We start from the raw sequence: 20026 nt of genomic DNA, 5'->3' as shown, positions 1-20026 counted from the left end.
CTCTACACTTTTAAATTTAAAGTGAAAATAATTAATATTGTAGATTTCATCTTTCCTTCCTGGCCTTTAAAAATCATTCTTTCTTGGTTTAACACATGAAGTTACATTTTATTAAGAAAAACTTGAAGTTTGACAAAATAGTAACTTAAATATATCTACCAAATGCAAATCGGAGAATTAAGACTGACCAGTGACCAGTAGAAGAAGATTTCAATGTTGTAAATATTAAACTGTAATATAAATATTTACCAGGATACATGGTTGTACGATTTAACTAAAGAAAAGTAAAGTTAAAAAAATTGTATTTTTAATTAATATAGATTGTACAATCGCACTATCTTATCAATATTTTAATACCTACATTTATTTTCTTATGTCATTATTAAATATTAATTATCTGGTTGGAATATCAAAAGAAAAAAAAAGAATAGGAAGAAAAAGTCTATAGTCAACAAGAAGGAACCATGAGGCACAAGCAATGATATTCCTCCAGCCTCACACAGTCACTTTCTTACCATTAGAGGTTTCTCTATACATTATTGAGATTAGATCAATTATTTAATTTTAACATTATTCAAAATATATTCCGTTCACTACGTTTGGTGCGTTTTAGACGCAAAGAAACACATTGGAACCAATAACTAAAATTAGTTAATTTTCCAATGTCATTTATAAATTTATTTTAATACTTTAACATATTAAATATTTTCTAATAAAGTATTGTGATGAGCTAACTTGTTTTTTTTCCTTTCCATTTCTTAAAAAGATTGAATAATACATCATTTTCATTGCGTTTGGTGCGTTTGCACAATTAACCACATAAGCTAAAATTTAGACAAATGGTGTATGTAAATTTAATTTGTAACCATGTCTACTATATATTTAGATCAAATGGTTCCCATCTTAACCATTTTTACACACTGTCAAATCAAATGAAAATGTTCTTCTCTAATTAACTAAGTAAATTATAAATCTCTCTTAAGTAAAGTATACATTAAAGTTTTAATCAAAAGAAAAACTTAATGAATATAAAAAAAAAACTAAATAAAGAGAGGAGGAAGCTGAAAACATTACCTTCACTATACATAAAAGAGCCATTTTTAACATTAGCCTCACCACATTCTCTCTCTCTTTCTCTTTTTTTTTTCTCACAGCCATTTGTTAGATTCCTCTCCCTCTCTCTCTCTCTCTCTATTGGATTGGATTGTATTATAGAGAGACTGATTAGCTCAAGCAACCCAAAACCAACCAGAATTCTCCTCCTCATCCTCCTCCCTTTGTTACAATTTTCTGGGCTGTCTTTTATTTGTTTTCTCAGAAGAAGGTTTTTCACTCCTTCTGGGTTTTATTGACTTCTATTGAAGAAAACACTTTTCTGGTTTTTTTTTGTTTGTTGTTGTATAGAGCTCAATAATAAAGAAAAGCTTTAATCTTTAAGAAACCTCTCAGAGTCTCTCTGTTCTTGTATATATTAAGAACCTGAAAACAAAAAACAATGGGGAAGCAAGGGCCTTGCTGTCACTGTGGAGTTACAAGTGAGTTCTTTGTTTTCTTGGGAATTAAAAAAGACTCCAACTTTGATGAGCTGCTCACATCTCTGTTTATTGAAAGAACAAATGTGTAGTGAAGTCTCTAAATTGCTCAACTAATCACAACTCAATCTTTATCTCTCTTGACTTAACAAGATGTTTGTTCTTCTTGAGAGATCATTGTTTGTTTGCAAGTTTGAGTGTTTTTAATCATCTGAAATAATGTTGTAAAAAACAGGCACACCTCTATGGAGAAACGGTCCACCAGAGAAGCCAGTGCTGTGCAATGCCTGTGGTTCAAGATGGAGAACGAAAGGAACACTTGTAAACTACACTCCACTCCATGCTCGTGCCGAAGGTGATGAGGTCGAAGATCACAGAGTTCAAAAGACGATGTTGATCAACGGAACGTCAGTTAACAAAAAGATCCCCAAGAGGAAGTCATCATCATCATACCAAGAAAGCTTCACAGTCAAGAGAACCAGCTTCGAACTCAACAGCGGTTTCAAGAACGAGGAAGCTAGCAACAGGTCGAGTTCAGGATCGGTTGTCTCCAACTCGGAGAGCTGTGATCAGTCCAACGCGTGGGAAACTACTTTCCCTTGTAAGAAGAGGACATGTGTTGTGGCTGTGGGGCATCGTCCTAAGGCGGCTTCTTCTGTTGAGAAGCTCACCAAGGATCTCTTTAGTATCTTACAAGAGCAGCAATCCTCTTGTCTCTCTGGTGGTTCTTCAGAGGAAGACTTGCTTTTCGAGAACGAGTCGCCGATGGTGATAGGACATGGGAGTGTACTTATGAGAGATGAGGAGTCTGAAGCTAGCTCACTCTTGGTTGAGAGCTGCAAGTCCTCCTCTTCAGTACCTTCTGTTGGATTTGAGAGAGGAGGCCAGAGATGTCTGAGCTTTGGTGGGAAAGATATAAAGCAGGAGTTACTCAAGAGGTACAAACCTCAAGTCTTGGGAAGACCTAGTTTACCACTCTGTAACATAGATTTGAAGGTATATATATTCATTAGCAACTCCTCAACAGTTTTGTGTTCTTTAAAGATCCTATATGTGAATGTCTTACAATGGAAAAATGTCTTTCTGCAGGATGTTTTCAACTTTGATGAGTTCATAGAGAAGTTCACAAAGGAAGAACAGCAGAAACTGATGAAACTACTTCCTGGAGTTGACTCTGTTGATGTTCCTGATAGGTTTATTTACAACTCAATGCAAACTTACAGTGTTTACAGATTTGTTTTCAGCTGCTACTTGGAAGTTCTTAATACTTACTTTGTTTTTTCTTATTTTGACCAGCCTGAGAAGCATGTTTGAGTGCTCTCAATTCAAAGACAACTTCTCCTTGTTTCAGCAACTTGTGGCAGATGGTGTTTTTGAGACACTATCACAATCATCATCTTCTTCCTCCAAACCTGAAGAGTTTAAGAGACTTGCAAAGCTTGCTTTATCAGATCCTAACAAATCACTTTTGTTGGAAAGCTATTACATGCTCAAGGTTCTTTTTGGCATATACTCTCTTCTTGCAAACAAATACTTTCGGATTTTGGCTCACGTTAAATCTTTGCATCAGGAACAGAGAAAAGTAACTGAAGACTCTGCTATCACAACATCAAGGGTCTCAAATAGTAATAGACTTGTCACAGTTGAAAGACCTTGTGAAAGCTTAAACCAGAACTTCTCAGGTCAATTCAAGAGTCCATCATCAAATGCATAGCTTTCCGAAGTGAAAATCTGTCTGTGTTTCTGATTATTATTTTTGTGTTTTTTTGCATTCTCCAGAGACAAAGGTTGTGATGAAGAGCCCAAAAGAAATGATGAAGATTAGATCAAAACACATTGGAACCGAAGAGATTGTAGAAAACAGTAGTGTCTCTTCCTTTAATAACAACCATATGAGCTACGGTGGACCTATGGTGTTTAGCTGTGAAGATAATGATATTTGTGAGGAGGAGGATGTTCTTCTTGATGTTCCGTCTAATGGATCATTCCCTCAAGCAGAGCTTCTTCATATGATATGAAAGAAGAGATAGTTTCTCAAACTCTTTGGTGTGTGTTTCTCAGAAGAAAAAAATACTTTTTTTAAGATCTCTCTCTCACTATCTCCAATGATTGAAGAGAAAACTTAATTACTCTTTAAGTTTTTTTCTGAGAAAATGTATCCAAATGAGATTTTTTTTTTCTGCATTAGAAATTGCAATCTGCAGATATTTAAATTGGAAGAATGTTTTACGAAATGGCTCTCTTCGGTGGTCTTCTTGAAACATACACTATCTTCTTGTTCTTATTATACTCCACAGACAAGAAAGTTTTGTTTTCTCCTTTTTCTTGTAAATTTAATTTAATTTTTCATTGGACATCCTTGGAAGTTTAATTTTGAGCTCATGTATAACTAGCTGTTTTGTCCGCACTTGTTTGCTTAATCATTTTTTGAAAAATTGGTGCTTAATCATTTTTAAAAATTTATAAACAAATATATTATAAATTCAAAAACCTTAGAATAAAATTATTCTCATGTTTTGAAATATTTAATAATTAACTAAATATTAACTTTTATATTCAATATCTTTTATTTTAATAAAATATCTTGTGTTACGTAAAATAAACTTAAAATATACATATATACATAAATTATATTTATTTTAAAACATATGATATAAAATATTTTAGATAATATAATATAGAATCTTTTAGATAATGGCGAATACCAAACTAATGATTTTCTTAAAAAAATTATGGGTAATTATATATTAACAAATACTACCTAATTATTTATTAAAAATAATAAAGATTTTCAACTATCTAAATTTAAACGTGAGAGCGAACAAATTATTTTGCAAATAATAGTATAAATAATTTTGAATTTTCTGCTAACTTTTTCCAGAAATTATCACAATAAGTGATTTTGATTGTCATAAAAATTTATCGTAAAAGATAAATTATTATTCTATCTTATGTGATATATATACACTAAAATAGATTCGGCTTAAGATTACTAAACCAAAGTATAATATAAACATATATGTATTACTTTAATATTACTAAATTAGAGTTTATTATGGTAACATATGGGCATCATAATCATAAAAAATGTCAAACAGTAGCTTAGCAATGCACATTGATATCTCGTTAATTATGCATAAGTTTGTTGGTAGATGCTGTAATTTCTCAAACTCAAACATAAGTTCATTAAAGAGGTTTTTATAAACCAACCCAAACTCAAGCGATACTACCCAACTACTTGTTGTAGAAATTGCAGCCCCAAATGCGGATAGAAAATGGGTAAAAATGGTTCTTCGAGGCTACATGATGGTTTACTCAACGAACCACTTCTTGTAGAAGCGGATAACATCTTCTTTATGTATATTTACCAGGCAATCCATAACAGACTTGTTGAAACCATCGGCTCTGTTCCACAATAAATAAAACATATTATTCTACTTTTAATCAAGAGCTAAAAAATGCAAAACTGACCTATTCTCATAAAGTTGTTCCATAATTAGACAATTTACCACGGACTACTTTCTTGTGTTTTTCATACACAGAAGAGTCGACACCTTTCTGCAATTATCAAGCAATCAGAAGAAGTGATATATTTGTATCATTGATAAATTTAGTAAAAATCGACCAAACTGATTACTGAACCTACCAAAAAGAAACCTAAATGCTTCACATATTCGTGTATCTTCACCGACAGAGTCTCAAGGTCGTAATCAGAGAAAACTATAAAGAAGGAAAAAAATTCATGGTAGTAATCGGTTTCACCACCAAAGAGTTAGGAGCCTTTTCCAAGCTTCATTACCCCCACAATGGAATCATTCGGTCATTATTACCCCCATGCCACTGAGAAGTCGGGGAGAAACGTGTAAATCTTCTTGTAATTTCTTTTTACATGTCTCTTTGGAACAAGTTTCTTTGTACATGTATCTATAACCCATTTCACCGTAATGTGGGTGGGTAGATGATGCTTTTGGTTGGCAATTCTTTTTCAGTTGTCTCTTAATTTGTGCGGCGAATTTTTTATTAATGTGTCTAACCAACCACTTTTTTAAACATTTCTCCTTCTGAATATATCCAAAGTGAATTGTTCTTTTATCTGGTTTGATACTTTGTTTCTGCTTGTTGCAGATTTGATTTATCCGCAACCTCTACATTCCAGAAGCTAATGAAAGAAAACTGCATGGAAACATCTTTTGTATTTCAGGTGCTGTTTACTTGGTAATGCATGGCTATTGCTGCAGATTTGGTACTTTGTTTCTGCTTGTTGCAGATTTGATTATACTTCTTTTTTTCTTTCTATTGGCTATTGTTGCTCTAAGTACTGTGTTTCTTCCTCTTTTTGCAGGTTTTCTGTGTGGGTCTTTGGGTGCTTGGATGCGTTCATGAACACTCTATATCTTATTTAAGCCAATTCAGATTTATCTTATAATTTGGATTCAAAAATCTAATTTTGGAGCTAAGAGTTTTTTATGAAACAGATTTCCTTCACAATGCGTATAAAGAGAATAAGTCATTTCCACTAAATGTAGTGGAGAAGTAAACATAATCATGAAAGGTTCTATTGGGTCAATGATGTACATCCAATATAATTGACAAAGAAGCAAATTTTAATGGACAAAAAACAAAGTAGAACAAGAAGATCATAGAGAGTTAACAGCTATCCCTCGTAAGTTGAAATGGTAGATGATGCGGAGAAGCTGTTATTTGGGAGAAGCTAAGGCGAGTTTTAGGATGAAACCAATGATGAGTCCAATGAGTCCAACCATAGCTGCCAACTTTAAGGATAACCCATTTTCGCTGTTCCTTTTTCGTTTCTTCAGTGTCTCCTGCGAGGTCATTTAAAATTATGTTTTGGCGATATCATTTGTAAGTAACTAAGCAATGGCCGTTGATTAATCAATGATATGAAAAGTTAATGGAGGGCGTACCAATTCATGTTGCAGCTGTTGTGTTTGCTTAACAGCTGCATCTCGCTCTTCCTTCAGCCGCTGTATAGTCTGATCATACATTTTGATGGTAGAAACAGTTAGTATAAAAAAGGCAAGAACCAATCTCTCTTAGTCTATGACGTGGTGAGTTAAAAGAGCATTTGCAGGAAGTCAATACCACATGCAGACTACATTATATATGAGGTGGATGAAGTAGTTACTCACAGTCACTGAAATGGATTCGGAGCCGTTTGCATCGCCACTGATTGCTCCAGATTCAGAGGATCTTTGGGGTGTAGAGGTGGCGATATACGAGACCTTAAGCTTACACTCTGTTAATGTTTTGCTACTGTCCTTGGTAAACTATACACACAAGCATGGATGGTAAATTTATGGTCATTTAAAATTTTCTAATCCCCAAAAAAATAATGATTATGAGAATTAAGTAAGTTTGAAACAGTGGCGGCTCACAGTGTCTTGAGGAAGGTCATCAACATCAGTGTGAGGAGGGACAATGGTACTTTGAAGGAGAAACTTGTCTTTGCACTGCATATCTGGAGGATACTCCCTTTGTGCTTGTAGCGTAACTAGAATTGAAAAGATGTTAATTCATATCCATGTTTTTTTTTTTTAACTTTTTTTAAAAGAGTGAGTGTAAACCTCTAATGATGCAGGAGTCCCATGGCTGAATGACACCAGTGTTGGGCCTTACAAAATACTTTTTTGGAGATGTTGTTTTCACCTGATCATTAAAAGTGAAGAAGAAGTTATATATATATATATATATATTCATGATAACTTGATGACAAAGAAAGCATATATATGAAGTTTTTTGATGATGAATAATTATTAATTACCTTGAAAGCAACATAGTTGTCGGTTTTATTGGAAACTTTAAGATCACAGTAGCTTTGCTTTTCCAGTTCGACTGATTAACAAATATCAATTAATTTCACATATCACTTGAGGGAAAGCTTACCAGATGGCAATACGATCTACCAATCGTATAACGAGAAAGAGAGAGAGGAGAATTGCTTACAGAGGAATTTGAGTTCATCAGGTTGAATGGAGATAAGCTGATTCTCTCCAACGCCGCTCATTTCTCTTTTTTAGCTTTACCACACGCAAGAAGATCTATTATAACTCGAAACCTATGCACACATTCAAATCGAAACCCCTAAAGTTCAAAACAATTTCAGATTCTGTTTTCTTCTTTTTTTACAGAGAGCAAAAAAAGAAAAAGAAAAAAGGGATCAAACTCAAACCTGGGGGAAAAGGAGAACACAAAAAGTCTAAGGTGTAACGGTGGATCAGCGAAGAAGGTGCTTATTTCTCTTCTTATCTTTCCCCCCGGGAATCGCTCTCCACCATTACCCTCCTCTTTGTTCGATTGGTGGTGACGAGAATGCAAATGAAGTTTGTAAATAGTCTTAGAGAGATTTTTAAAAAAAAAGAAAAAAAAGGCAAAGAGCTTCGTGGAAACGGCCACGTGACGTCGAAGCAAAAGTTCCGTGCGATTTCCTCTTGTAAGTTCGGGGAAGCAGAGAGGGGAAATGTGACACGTCTGTAAAGCGACAGGCAGGTAATAAGGGATACTGACGTGGCAGGTTTTGATTTGGTGAAACTATTTTTTTATCTAATTTATTTTTCCATTAGTTATTAATGTTTTTGTAGTATAACTAAATATTTTTATCTCTGAACACAGAGATGAAAGCGACAAGTAAGATACTCAAATGATTTCCCAGAATATTCCTTTTTTGTCTGCTTCTCGCTGAAAAGTCATTTGATTCCAATAAGTACTGTACATAGAATCTTCTAAAGAGTATTAAATGCATTTTTTAATTTGCTTTTTTCAAGATACAAACACATTAACCGAAGGGAGCTTCACAATGCATTTTGATTCTACTTTTCTCAATTATCACTGTAAATTACATGAGAAACGAATTCCAAAAGACAAACAGACAGACAGGTACCAATCACAAGAGAAAGAGAGTAAGTGGAACGGAAGAGATTAGCTACCAAGTTGGGAGGTTGAAGACAGGACAAGACTGTGTTTGTGTTGGGTGTTCATTTAAAAGTGGAGAGACGAGGAAGTTTGTCCCTCAGGTAGTAAAGCCTTGCTCTCCTCACTTTCCTCTGACTCACGACTTTTATCTCCTTTATGTTGGGCGAGTATCTGTTTCATATCAATAAATACACATCTCAGGTAACCAACCTTATGCTAAAACATCTAACACCCTACACTGATCTTAGACTAAAATGTCGATACACTTACATAGGAAAGACGATTTCAACGCCGATGCCAGCAATGATTCTGCGTATACGAATAGTAGTGTGGATGCCTGCGTTCTGTCTAGACATCACTATCCCTTTGTAGATTGATAGCCTACATCTGTTCTCCGGAACTTCCTCCTCAAATACATCTCAAAATCAAATATTTCAGCTTTGATACATAATAACAATGTCTTTCAGATTATACCGAAGCACAACGCAGAACTGTTTTTTTTTTAAACTGTTACCAGTTTGATCTCAACAATGTCCCCTGTCCTAATTTCTGGAACCGGTCTGACTTTCTCCGAAACCTCAATCGCTCTCTGGTTCAGTATCTACACCAAACAAAAGTGAGAAAGAAAAAACATTTCATCTCTCTTTACTACAATATCCACCACGAAATCAAATCCTAACGTAATGTATAATAGAATAGCTATTGAAAAAAAACTGAACATACACCCATGACATCTCCGAGCTTGGTCCTTGGCTTCCACTGTTTCAGCAACATCCTCCACGTCAGCTTCAGTTTCACCATCAGTGCTCTCTTCGGCTTTAGCGATAAACTCCCTTCTCTTCCTGGAATCATTTAGAAAAACCCTAGAAACTGAGATACGAGAGTTCACCGAAAAGGCTCGTGGTAGAAATGAGGAAACCCCTAGATTCTTAGTATTCTCGGTATCATATGCAATGATGCCTGCCTCCATATAAAGGAAGATGTCAATACAATGTTCAGAGAATCATAATGTGAAGTGTGTTTGTGAGGCAGAGGAAAAGAAGAACCTGAGGAAGGAGATGATAGGTTGTCGCCATGTCCCCCCCAATACTTACTTCCGAGAAGCAGCAGAGTTATGGATCAGCAATGTTGAAATCTCTTCTTATCCTCGCGTACGTGCTATTAGTTATATGGGCTATTCACTAAGTTTTATGTTCCGTATACAATTTGGCATTTACAGTTAGGCCCATGTGTAACGAGATATCATCACCAAAGCTGATTTAAACTTACCAATGAATGAAATCCATAATCACATGCTTAACATATAATCTGTTTTGAACCTTACTTCTAGAACTGCATATACGTGTATATGATGTTTCTATTGTCATGGAGAGCGTCATATTAATATTTTTTTGATTATTTTATAACATTATCTTTGTCGGCAGACCGCTTTCATTATCTTATAAAGAAGTGCAAACGATCACCTCAAGTACATATCAACATGGTTTTGATTAGTAGCCCTTGTAACTTTTCCTAGACAATCCATCTCTCTTAGCAAGTTGCGCCAATTAACTTGTAAAATAAATTGAAGGCCATATGCGAGACATCATTAAAGCACTTTTGAATCAGCTGATACATGTTTTGAGTTGTTTATATCAACATGCGAGATTATCTGCATGAAGAACAAGAAGTGGAATTTTTTTTTAATGTATATTTTTATCCAAAAAAGGTGGAGTTTTGAGTTGACAATATAACGTGATGTTGTTTATTAAAGTCGTATACATGTTCACGTTATCGTTGACTTACACCACAAGGGATGCAAAGCTAAAGAAATAAGCAATTTTTTCCATCTTTTTGTCTGTCATTTTCTTATAATTGTTTTTGCTCAAAAAGGCTTAATAATCAATATCTTAAAAGATTAATCAGATTCGGAACCTGAAACTCCTGAAATTAGTTTTCCTCCGACTGTATAGAATGAAAAAAAGAAAATTCAAAATTTTAACAAAAAAAAAGAGAAGAAAGATTGATGATTTGTCATCTAAGCATTGGCGTTGCCACGTTGGCATTCAAACATGAAACAAAACGAGTTTAAAATGTCCGAAAACGTGGGTCCCACTCGTTTATTTCTTAACCGCGTCTTTTGACAAAAAGAGAGTACTTATTAATAAGCCCACAAAGGGGGAAAGAAAAGTAAATAACATTAAACTCTGACTCACCTTTTTAGGTCTCTCTCTCTCTCTCTTTCAGACGACGATTACTGATATTCCGTTGATCGCCAGATTCTCTACGTTGGAAATATCGATCTAGATACGCCATGAATCCTGAATAGTAAGCCGCTTCTCCTATTTTCTTATTTGAATTTTGTTTTTTTTCTCGATTTTGATTTGGATCCACCCAATTTCCCTCGTTTGTAATTAATCTTGTCTGATCGATTCTCGATTTGGATCTTACATATAGGTTTAGATCTAGGCAATTTTGACTGAGATCTGCAACTTTATGTTTAATAATTTATGCGAACAAATTCATCAACATGTCTTTTCAGATGAACTGAAAAAAAAAACATGACAAAAGACATCATCTTTATTCACTTAGATTTGTCTTTTAATGATTGTTTTTAACCTTGTATTTTATTTTGGTTGCAGTGACTATCTGTTCAAGCTTTTGCTTATCGGTGATTCTGGTGTTGGAAAATCCTGCTTGCTTCTAAGATTTGCTGTAAGTTAAAAAAAACTCTTGTTTCTTATCTCTTCTTTTATAACATTGAACACCTATATAACAATTAATGGAGTCCTTGCAGTTCAATACTTTATCATCAGTTCAATACTCTCTAGATGCTTCTTATAGTTTGATGATATTTGGAATTTTGTGTGTACAGGATGATTCTTACCTGGACAGCTACATCAGTACCATTGGTGTTGACTTTGTAAGCCTCCTCTTCTCCCCCGCTTTGTTGATTTAGACCAAAACCAAAAAAAAAAATCAAAAAAGTATTAATCTTTCCTAATGATGTGATGCAGAAAATCCGCACAGTTGAACAGGACGGAAAGACAATCAAACTCCAGATCGTAAGTGTTCTTGAGCTCAATCTGTTACTTTAATCAGTTCACAATTTTACAAAGAGCCACGTAGTCACCCTTTTTTTTTGTATTCTTCGCTAAACAGTGGGACACAGCAGGCCAAGAGCGTTTCAGGACAATCACAAGCAGCTACTACAGAGGAGCTCATGGCATCATTGTATGCAGCACTCTCACTCTTAACAAAATCAAATCATCTTTCTTGTTGATACATCCATCGATCCTTATGGTTTCTCCCTCACATTTGACGTTTCTTGGCAGGTCACCTACGATGTCACTGACCAAGAGAGCTTCAACAACGTCAAGCAATGGCTGAACGAAATCGACCGTTACGCCAGTGAGAATGTGAACAAGCTACTGGTTGGGAACAAAAACGATCTCACTTCACAGAAAGTTGTCTCCACTGAGACTGCTCAGGTAAAATAAACTCAACCAACTGGTCTCTTTCGCTCTGAACCTTGTTGAAACACAGAAATAACATTGTCATCTTCTACTACTACTACTACAGGCTTTTGCAGATGAACTTGGGATCCCTTTCTTGGAAACAAGTGCTAAAAATGCAACCAATGTTGAAGAAGCCTTCATGGCCATGACTGCTGCTATTAAGACCAGGTTTGGATTAGATTCTAGTTCTACTTGTGGTCCTTTCCTTAACCCCTTTGCTTCGATACTTAAAACCTTTTTTGTGGTTCTTGTCTGCAGAATGGCTAGCCAACCGTCTGGAGGTGCCAAGCCACCGACTGTCCAGATTCGCGGACAGCCAGTGAACCAGCAATCAGGCTGCTGCTCATCTTGATTCCCCATTAGTCTCAACAAGTCTCTTTGGATCATTACAACAACCATTATAATCATTTGTTTGCATTGCATGTAAGACTTCTACAATTGACAACTCGTTGAATCCTTTTCCTTTTGTTTTTCATCATAGCTTTGCTATTCTTTTATCTAATGTATTTCCAAGTTTGAAACCCATAAATTCTTTAAACTAAAAAAAAGGCCCTTCATTCAAATAAATCAAAGACCACCTTTTCTACTTTCTCCACTCTTTTAGTAAATTATTCGAATTATATTTCAGTTAGACATTTCTTGCTTAAAATGATCAGATTAAAGACAGCGTTAAGATAAAAAGAATCTTAAAATTTGTGAGAGGAGAAGGATTATAGGATTATAATTTTGTTTTTCCATCATAAAGTCAAAGCTACCAAACATGTTTTGTAGTGAAAGTGTAACAAAAATGATGGAGAAGTAGAACTAAGACAGCAAAATTAAACTAAAGAGAGAGTGGAGGTAGATAGATAGATAGATGCTTGTAGGACCAGAAGGGGGTGTCTTTACTTGCCCAACGATGGGAACTGATCACTGTCTCCGATAGCTGGAGCAGGAACTCCTCCACCATTCCTTGGGTTTCCTCCTCCGTTGGCTTTTCCATCTCTCTGTCCACGACCACTACCGCGACCTCCTCTTCCACGGTATCCACCTCTTGGGTTGAAGTTCTCTCCATTAGCTTGCTTCAAAAACTCGTTAATGCTCAACGACTACAAACCCCACACAAAACAAAGCATAGATTCAGTACGAAAAATGTCTATAAATCTGAAACGACTTGCATTGTGGATGATGAGAAGAGAAAGAAACAAAGACCTTCTTGGCCTTGTCTTCTTTGTCGACAGCAGCATCTTTGCGTTTGTCCTTGTCGGATCCCTGATACAATATTAATAAACAAGGATCAACTCTTTGCTCTGTTCTTGTCAAGGCAAGAGATATAAACTAGAAGTATAATAAAGATTGTCACCAGCTTGATGAAGATTTCCTCATCATTGGTCTTCTTGTTAGAGAGCTGTTGCATAGACTCAAACACTTTGGTGTCAACTTTCCTCTCCTCAACCCTTGTGGCTTGCAGAGCTTTCTTCTTCTCCTCCAGAATCTTCTCATACTCTTCCAGAGTCATCTCCTATAAGAAACCCCATATCAATTATAAAGTTAGTATCCATACTTCTCTCATCGGATATAACATGTTAAAAAGTAGCCGAAGATGTTTGTACCTTGTCTTCGGGTTCTTGCTCAACTTCAGGAGCCTCTTTCTTTGAATCAGTGGTGGCATCCTCGCCGCCTTCCTTGTCAGCAACAGGGCTCTTCTCAACCTCTGCTGTGGGTCCGTCAGTTGCTCTAATTTCAGACAAAACATAAAGAGTTTCTTATTCAGTCTTATAGGTACAAACAAAAATGGCAGCAAGTTCAAAATGAAGTGAGGGATACTCACGGCTGAACATCATCTTCAGGAGTACCCCAGTTTCCACGACCACCACCCTCACGTTTCAGGTCATTACTACCAAACAAACATCAAGTTAAAAAAAACAGTAGAAAAGTCGTAATCACAAAGTAGAAGAAGACCTATGAAAAGAAAGCTTTACCTACGACCTGTTGCATTACGGCGGTCAAAGACCCTCTTTGGGCGTTCAACATCACCAGTTTTACCATTAGCGAATCCACCAATGTGACCTCCACGACCACCACTCTCACGGTACCCACGGAACCCACCGTTCCTTTCTCCATCCTTTGGTCCATCCTTTGGATCATGAGGTCTGTTTCCACCGGGGTTAAACGAGCCACGAGGAGGCCCACCACGTCCTGCACCACCACCACCACCAACACGACCTCCTGAAGGACCATTCCTTGACTCCCTCACTACATTTTTATCAAAGATAAAAAAAACTCATATCACATTCAGTAACTAACTTTTCAAGATACTGATGCAAACAAACAACCTAATAATTAACACAACATATATGTTTTTTTATTACACGTTAAAGAGAAAGATTAAGACCAGAAACACACATGTCTGAAAAACTAAAAGCTGTTGAATTTCTAGACGAACCAAAATAAAACATATATTACCGGCTTGAGAAGGAGGAAGAGGCTTGGTTGGCAACTTAGCGGCCTTAGCGGGCTGAACAGGAGCTGCTGCTGCTGGTTTCTCGATCTTCTTCGGTAGAGACAAAACAATCTGGCTTGGATCCTCGGCGTCATCTCCTAAGAGATCGAACGGGTTCAGAGTCGTCATTTCTTGTCTGGTAAAATCGAGTCGGGAAAGCTTTTTTTGACTAGAAGATTTCAATAAGAAGAAATCTGAATCAAAAGGAGAGTGAGTGAGTAGGAAAACCCTTTAGCAATATGCGGCGGAGGTATAAAGTTTATGCGCTTAAAACCTAATCCTCATTGTTTTGTAAACCGGACCTTGTGATTCGGTATTGTCGTTGGGTCAATAGTCACCCCGGTCCAGTCCAACCGATTTGTTTTGAATAAAAATATAGCTTATGCTTGTTTATAATATAATATTTTCTACCAGCTTTATAAATTTAAAAATTTATAGGTATATATACTCTCTTTGTTTTAATACGTAAAATGATTTTCTTAAGAATTTTTTATTAATTCACAATATTAATGTTTTCATATATTAAGTGAACTTTAGTTTTACTAAAAAAACTCCGTAACTAATTACTTCCTCCGTTTTTAATATAATTTGTTTTAGAATTATGTATATAGATTAAGAAAATTATTAAATTTATTATATTTTCTAAACAAAACATCATTATTTATTTACTTAATTGAAAATCAACCAATAAAAAATATAAGATATATTTTTATCGGTCATAAAACATTAAATGTTAATAAATTTTACATAAAAACCCGAAAACGTTATATAATTTGGAATAAAAAATTTCTCTAACTCGCCCGAGACCTGCAAACAAAAATAATCACAATTTATTTCCGGATCTTACGGTGGATTCGCTTATTATTCCAGGTTCTCGAACTTGAAACTTACAAGCGATTCGGGCTTTGGTGGATCTTTTAGATGCAAAGATTATTGAGAGTATACCTCTCAGTAGGCTTTGTATAGAAGATAAGGATGGCTGGCATTTTACCAAAAATGAAAAATATACGGTTAAATCAAGTTACGAGGTGGAAAAGATTTACCCCGATAAAGAAAAGCAACTACCTTTCTATGGACCGACGGTAGATGCTTTGAAAGCTTTTTGTTGGCAAGTCAAGTGCCCACCAAAGATGAAGCATTTTCTATGGCAGATTGTCTCAGGGTGTGTTGCGGTCAAAAAAAAATTAAAATCACGAGGAATGCAAGGGGAAATTAATTGTGACAGATGTGGAAGTGCTGAGGAATCTTTAAATCATGTATTTTTTGAATGTCCTACAGCGCAGCAAATATGGGCATTATCAGCTATACCAACAAATCCAAATGTTTTCCCCTCGGAATCATTGTTTACTAGTATGGATCATTTATTCTGGAGAGTCTTACCCAAGATGAATGATCATCAGTTTGTGTGGATCCTATGGTATATTTGGAAAGCAAGGAATAACAAAGTTTTTAGCAACCTGGATGTTGATACGAGGGATACGCTAAAATTGGCTGAGACGGAATCTATTATGTGGGATGCGGCCCAAGATTTGACTATCCGACATTCCATATCACCGCAGGTACATCAGCCTCCCTCAATTCCAGGGAGAAGGTGCTTTACAGATGGTTCGTGGAAGGATAAGGACTCTTTTTCAGGACAAGGCTGGTTCAGTACTCTGGAAAGTTATGAAGGACTAATGGGGGCCCGAAATGTGCGGGCAAGTTTGTCTCCTCTCCATTCGGAGGTGGAAGCATTGATTTGGGCGATGGAATGTATGAGGAATCTACGTCAGTTTCAGGTTACGTTTGCAATGGATTGTCCTTAGTTGGTGAAAATGGTTTCGGAACCAAAAGAGTGGCTGGCGTTTGCAAATTATCTGGAGGATATCAAGAGTTTATAAAGTGGCTTCCACAGCTCACAGATCATTCATGTACCAAGGACGGCAAATTCAAGGGCGGATCGTTTAGTACGCAGTATCAGACAACAATCGTCTTTTGTCATTCACATGGATGCCGAGCTACCGGTTTGGTGTACAGAGTCAATATGAATCTGTATTTTAATGACAAAAAAAAAAAAAAATTCTCTAAAGCTACTTATATTAACACACTGAAGGAGTATATTTTACTGACTTTTCATACAATTTGGAATAAATCACCGTGCGTTTTGAAACAGTAATTTACATATAACACTTTACTATATAGCAAAACTTTCTATTACAGGAAGCTGTTGACCAAAAAAGAAAAGAACACACATAAAGCAGCTCTTATAATGCAACCTCGCACTTCACCTGCAACTCCGACGCCACGTCCTCTCCATTTCTCCTCCGTTTCTGCGCCCCATTATCAGACGAAGAAGAAGCATAAGATCTCTTCGACGGGATCCGAACCGGGTCGGGCTCGCCCGAATTAACCCTCCACGGAAAGTTCAACAGAGCGCGGGAACCACGCATCCTAAAAGCAGCTCTGTCGTAAGCCAAAGCTGCATCCTCCTCCTTCTCGAACGTCCCCAACCAAACCCTCGCTCCGAACTTCGCCGGATCTCGAATCTCCGCCGCGAACTTCCCCCACGGCCTCTGCCTCACTCCTCTGTAATGCTTCTTCCCCTTCTCCGGCGGCACCACCGCCGCGATATTCTCCGACGGCTCCGTTTTAACCGCCGAGGGCTTCGACGAGGGTTCTAAATCTAAAAAGTCGCTGAGGCAGCTCAAGTCCGATGAGGGAGATGACGTTTCACAGGCTGCTCCGTTGAGGACTCCGTACACTAGCATATCCTCGGAGTCATTCTCTTTCAACGGCAAGTCTCCCCAAGTACTCTCTGTGAGACACGAGCTCGGTGTTGACTCACTGTATTGTAACTCCGTCTCTCCACCTAGCAAGTGACGTCGTATCGACTCCAGCAAAGCGTACTCGGTTTCTGTTGCCGCCATCATCTCGCCCTCTCCATACATTGTTACAGAGAAACTAAGTTTTTTCTTTTGAATTGTTAAATATCTGAATTTTTTTTATGTGGAACGATGGGGAATGTGTTTATATAGTAGATGAGGTTCATGAACCTGGAAATTTTAACATAAAAAAGTCTTTTTCATGATTAACAAATTTTATAATATAGTGGGAGTGTAGAAATTTAGAAACTGATTTGAAAAAAATATGAAAGTTGTGGAATTTTCATTCCTACGAAGGTTCGTGGATTTAACACGTGAGGTTTATCCACATAATGAAGCTTAAGTGTCAAGTGTCAAGATGACGTCATGAAATATACAGAAGCAAGATGTTGATTGGTCTCTCTCAACTTGTCCCTTGTTTTTGTCGATGGGTTTTGAATTTATATTCCGGTTTTATAAAGGCAACTTGTCCCTTGTTTGGTTTATTAATATAACCAAGGTCTTGGTCTACTATTATTTTGTGGAATATTAAACACTAATTTTCAACCAAAACTTGAATTTAGTTTAAAGAAATCGACCACTTTTAAGTAATATTATAAGCTACTGATAATATATGAAAATACAGAGCTAGATAATATTAAAATTGCAAATGTGTGCTTAATTGGATGGTTATATTTTGGTTTAGTTACATGAGATCTAGCTTAGATTTTGGTTTTGGTGGCTAAATAAAAATCAAAGCAGGTGGAGAATAGCTAGTTTGAATGGGACACTTAAACAATGTCTCCACAAATCGGGATACGTTTCTCTTAGACACAAGTTAATATCATCTCACGTTTTTCCTTTTACTTTCCTGTATACTAACTAATTTCGTTCAGTTTCTAACTTCATTATCATTTTAGAACTTCTTTCCGTTGACCAAAAAAAAGGACTTTTAAAAGAATTCATGTTTGTTTGAAGTATAATTAAGAAGTAACCATTCGTGTCTAGTAAAAAAATCTGCAGTACTGGAAACCTAAATTCCTAATGAGTTTGTTATCATGCAAAACACTTATAATATTTTGTTTCATCTCTATAAAATTTCCTTATATTCTTTTGCTTGTTTGTTTAAATAACCTTGTATACAATTCTTTTCACCAATAAAATTATGGAATTATTGAGTTTCCGTCTTTTCCTTCTATTCGTTAAGCCATACAATTACAAACAAATTAATGGTGTCCCATCAGTGTCCACTTTCAAAAAATACCTCTTTCGTGGAAGCATAGTTAGTCAATAGTCTTTTTTTTTTTTGCTAAAAATAGTTAGTCAATAGTCACTTAAACTCTCTTACATTACTGTACCATGATCTATGCATTTAAAAGGATATAGACTAAATTTGTTCTCGACTCAATCATTTTCATATTTTTGAGCTTATGAGAAAATTTGAATTTATTAAGACTAAAGAGAAGCTATTATTTAAATGTTTTTTGGATCAGAGCGGAGGCACGTATACTTGTCCACCCTCCCTGTTTCTATAATCCGCCATAGCAAAACTTTTTTTTCCCAATAGCAAAACTTGAGTCGTGACCACTTTTTTTCCTTCCATCAACTTTTTTTTTGCTAAAAACCTTCCATCAACTTACCTATAGTATCTTCTTTACTCAATAATTTAGAAACACGTTAAGCATATTTGAGGTTTTGCAATTACATATGCTTACCCTAATTAAATCATAAATCTAAAGTGACAACCGGGAATTCATGATTTAAATGCTACAAATAGAATTCTGAAAACATGTTTGTTAGAGCTTGTGTAAAGTTTAGAAATGATGATTCATATCCGTCACATTTAGTGGATCAATGGAGCAGGATCTCAAGTGATTCTCGACCACCCTTGTGATGTTCTAATAATGACAACTGAATATCCCTTCGGCTGATACAAGTCATCGAAACAGGATACCTAAACTCACGAGGCCGACATAAGCGTTTCCACGATATCAACATGGCCATAGTAGCTGCAACGTGCAAATCCGTTTTCCCTTGGTTGTCTATGGCGTCATGAAGCCACAAGCTCTTTAACCACATGCACAATCGCCAGAGATCCACATATTGTTTATCTCAATAGTACTCGTGATAATTAAGAAAATTAGTTATCACTAAGAAGTTCATTAAGAACTGATTACCAATAAAATAAAAAATTCATTAATTAACTACCAAATTGTCTCCTCGATGGACAGTTTATTACTTCAATTTTTTTTTTTTGTAAAATGCTTTCATGTAAGTCTTTTGTATTATAAATTTTGAATTGCTCTCCTCGTTAGCCTATCCTTTCCAGTCCATATACTGGTAAAATAACTCTTCATTTCTATATTAAACAAACTGATGAAATAAGAAAATTTATGTGTTTTTCTTTGTGATGCTCCTTCTGATGTCTTCCATGATTCTCTTATCTCACAATTTGTTAGGGAGAGAGTGAAGTACAAAATCTGATATTTTTTCACGGATCTCCATCTCTATTTTACTCATAGTTGGTCTTCACAATCACATATCAAAACACTATCAACGCCAAGAAAGTGAAGAGAGTAATTGTTTACTTTATGGATCCACATTCTTCGGATGACTTTCTTTCTTTTTCTCCCTACGTACGTCCTTAGCTCTAAACTTTCCCTCTTTTTTTTACTCTCTCTCTGTCATCAGGTCTAGACACTTTTCACCATGATGGCTTCGTCTTTTAATCATCTAACGTTCAAC

At 36.0% G+C, this 20026-nt stretch overlaps 5 protein-coding genes and 1 pseudogene across 8 annotated transcripts; 2 read left to right on the top strand and 4 right to left on the bottom strand.

The window, feature by feature from the left end:
- The first annotated feature begins 1105 nt into the window (after nt 1–1105).
- On the top strand, nt 1106–3939 carry LOC108823556 (GATA transcription factor 27). 2 transcript variants are annotated; one of them, XM_018596791.2, is made up of 6 exons: nt 1106–1535; nt 1768–2528; nt 2622–2725; nt 2829–3027; nt 3109–3214; nt 3312–3939. In XM_018596791.2, exons 1-6 carry the CDS (start codon nt 1496–1498, stop codon nt 3548–3550), a joined length of 1449 nt encoding a protein of 482 aa, XP_018452293.2. In that variant the 5' UTR covers nt 1106–1495; the 3' UTR covers nt 3551–3939. The 2 variants fall into 2 exon arrangements, with proteins under 2 accessions (XP_018452293.2, XP_018452292.2); XM_018596790.2 differs by having other exon boundaries at nt 1107–1535; nt 3103–3214.
- A 2093-nt stretch (nt 3940–6032) lies between these two features.
- Nucleotides 6033–7878, bottom strand: LOC108826916 (vesicle-associated protein 2-1). 3 transcript variants are annotated; one of them, XM_056994083.1, is made up of 8 exons: nt 7723–7878; nt 7497–7634; nt 7251–7385; nt 7118–7207; nt 6929–7044; nt 6683–6820; nt 6458–6526; nt 6033–6355 (listed from the first exon to the last, which is right to left on the bottom strand). In XM_056994083.1, the coding sequence occupies exons 2-8, from the start codon at nt 7555–7557 to the stop codon at nt 6230–6232; spliced, it is 735 nt and encodes a 244-aa protein (XP_056850063.1). In that variant the 5' UTR covers nt 7558–7634; nt 7723–7878; the 3' UTR covers nt 6033–6229. The 3 variants fall into 3 exon arrangements, with proteins under 3 accessions (XP_056850063.1, XP_056850062.1, XP_018455761.1); XM_056994082.1 differs by having other exon boundaries at nt 7497–7608; XM_018600259.2 differs by having other exon boundaries at nt 7118–7199; nt 7315–7385; nt 7497–7608; nt 7723–7875.
- A 533-nt stretch (nt 7879–8411) lies between these two features.
- Nucleotides 8412–9538, bottom strand: LOC108826917 (50S ribosomal protein L19-2, chloroplastic-like; annotated as a pseudogene).
- A 1088-nt stretch (nt 9539–10626) lies between these two features.
- Nucleotides 10627–12432, top strand: LOC108824031 (ras-related protein RABD2b). Its single transcript, XM_018597360.2, has 8 exons — nt 10627–10769; nt 11084–11156; nt 11317–11364; nt 11459–11506; nt 11604–11675; nt 11777–11932; nt 12024–12127; nt 12218–12432. The coding sequence occupies exons 1-8, from the start codon at nt 10756–10758 to the stop codon at nt 12309–12311; spliced, it is 609 nt and encodes a 202-aa protein (XP_018452862.1). The 5' UTR covers nt 10627–10755; the 3' UTR covers nt 12312–12432.
- A 243-nt stretch (nt 12433–12675) lies between these two features.
- LOC108823595 (RGG repeats nuclear RNA binding protein C-like) lies at nt 12676–14677 on the bottom strand. Its single transcript, XM_018596834.2, has 7 exons — nt 14405–14677; nt 13921–14194; nt 13770–13835; nt 13552–13675; nt 13302–13460; nt 13151–13210; nt 12676–13047 (listed from the first exon to the last, which is right to left on the bottom strand). Exons 1-7 carry the CDS (start codon nt 14568–14570, stop codon nt 12844–12846), a joined length of 1053 nt encoding a protein of 350 aa, XP_018452336.1. The 5' UTR covers nt 14571–14677; the 3' UTR covers nt 12676–12843.
- A 1876-nt stretch (nt 14678–16553) lies between these two features.
- On the bottom strand, nt 16554–17446 carry LOC108825486 (ethylene-responsive transcription factor 2). Its single transcript, XM_018598784.2, has one exon. The coding sequence runs from the start codon at nt 17366–17368 to the stop codon at nt 16685–16687; it is 684 nt and encodes a 227-aa protein (XP_018454286.2). The 5' UTR covers nt 17369–17446; the 3' UTR covers nt 16554–16684.
- Between the last annotated feature and the right edge of the window lie 2580 nt (nt 17447–20026).

Source organism: Raphanus sativus, chromosome 9 (genome assembly GCF_000801105.2).
Source record: "Raphanus sativus cultivar WK10039 chromosome 9, ASM80110v3, whole genome shotgun sequence".
NCBI lineage: Eukaryota > Viridiplantae > Streptophyta > Magnoliopsida > Brassicales > Brassicaceae > Raphanus > Raphanus sativus.
The sequence above is the reverse complement of the archived record's forward strand: the minus strand, read 5'-3'. Positions and strand labels throughout refer to the sequence as shown.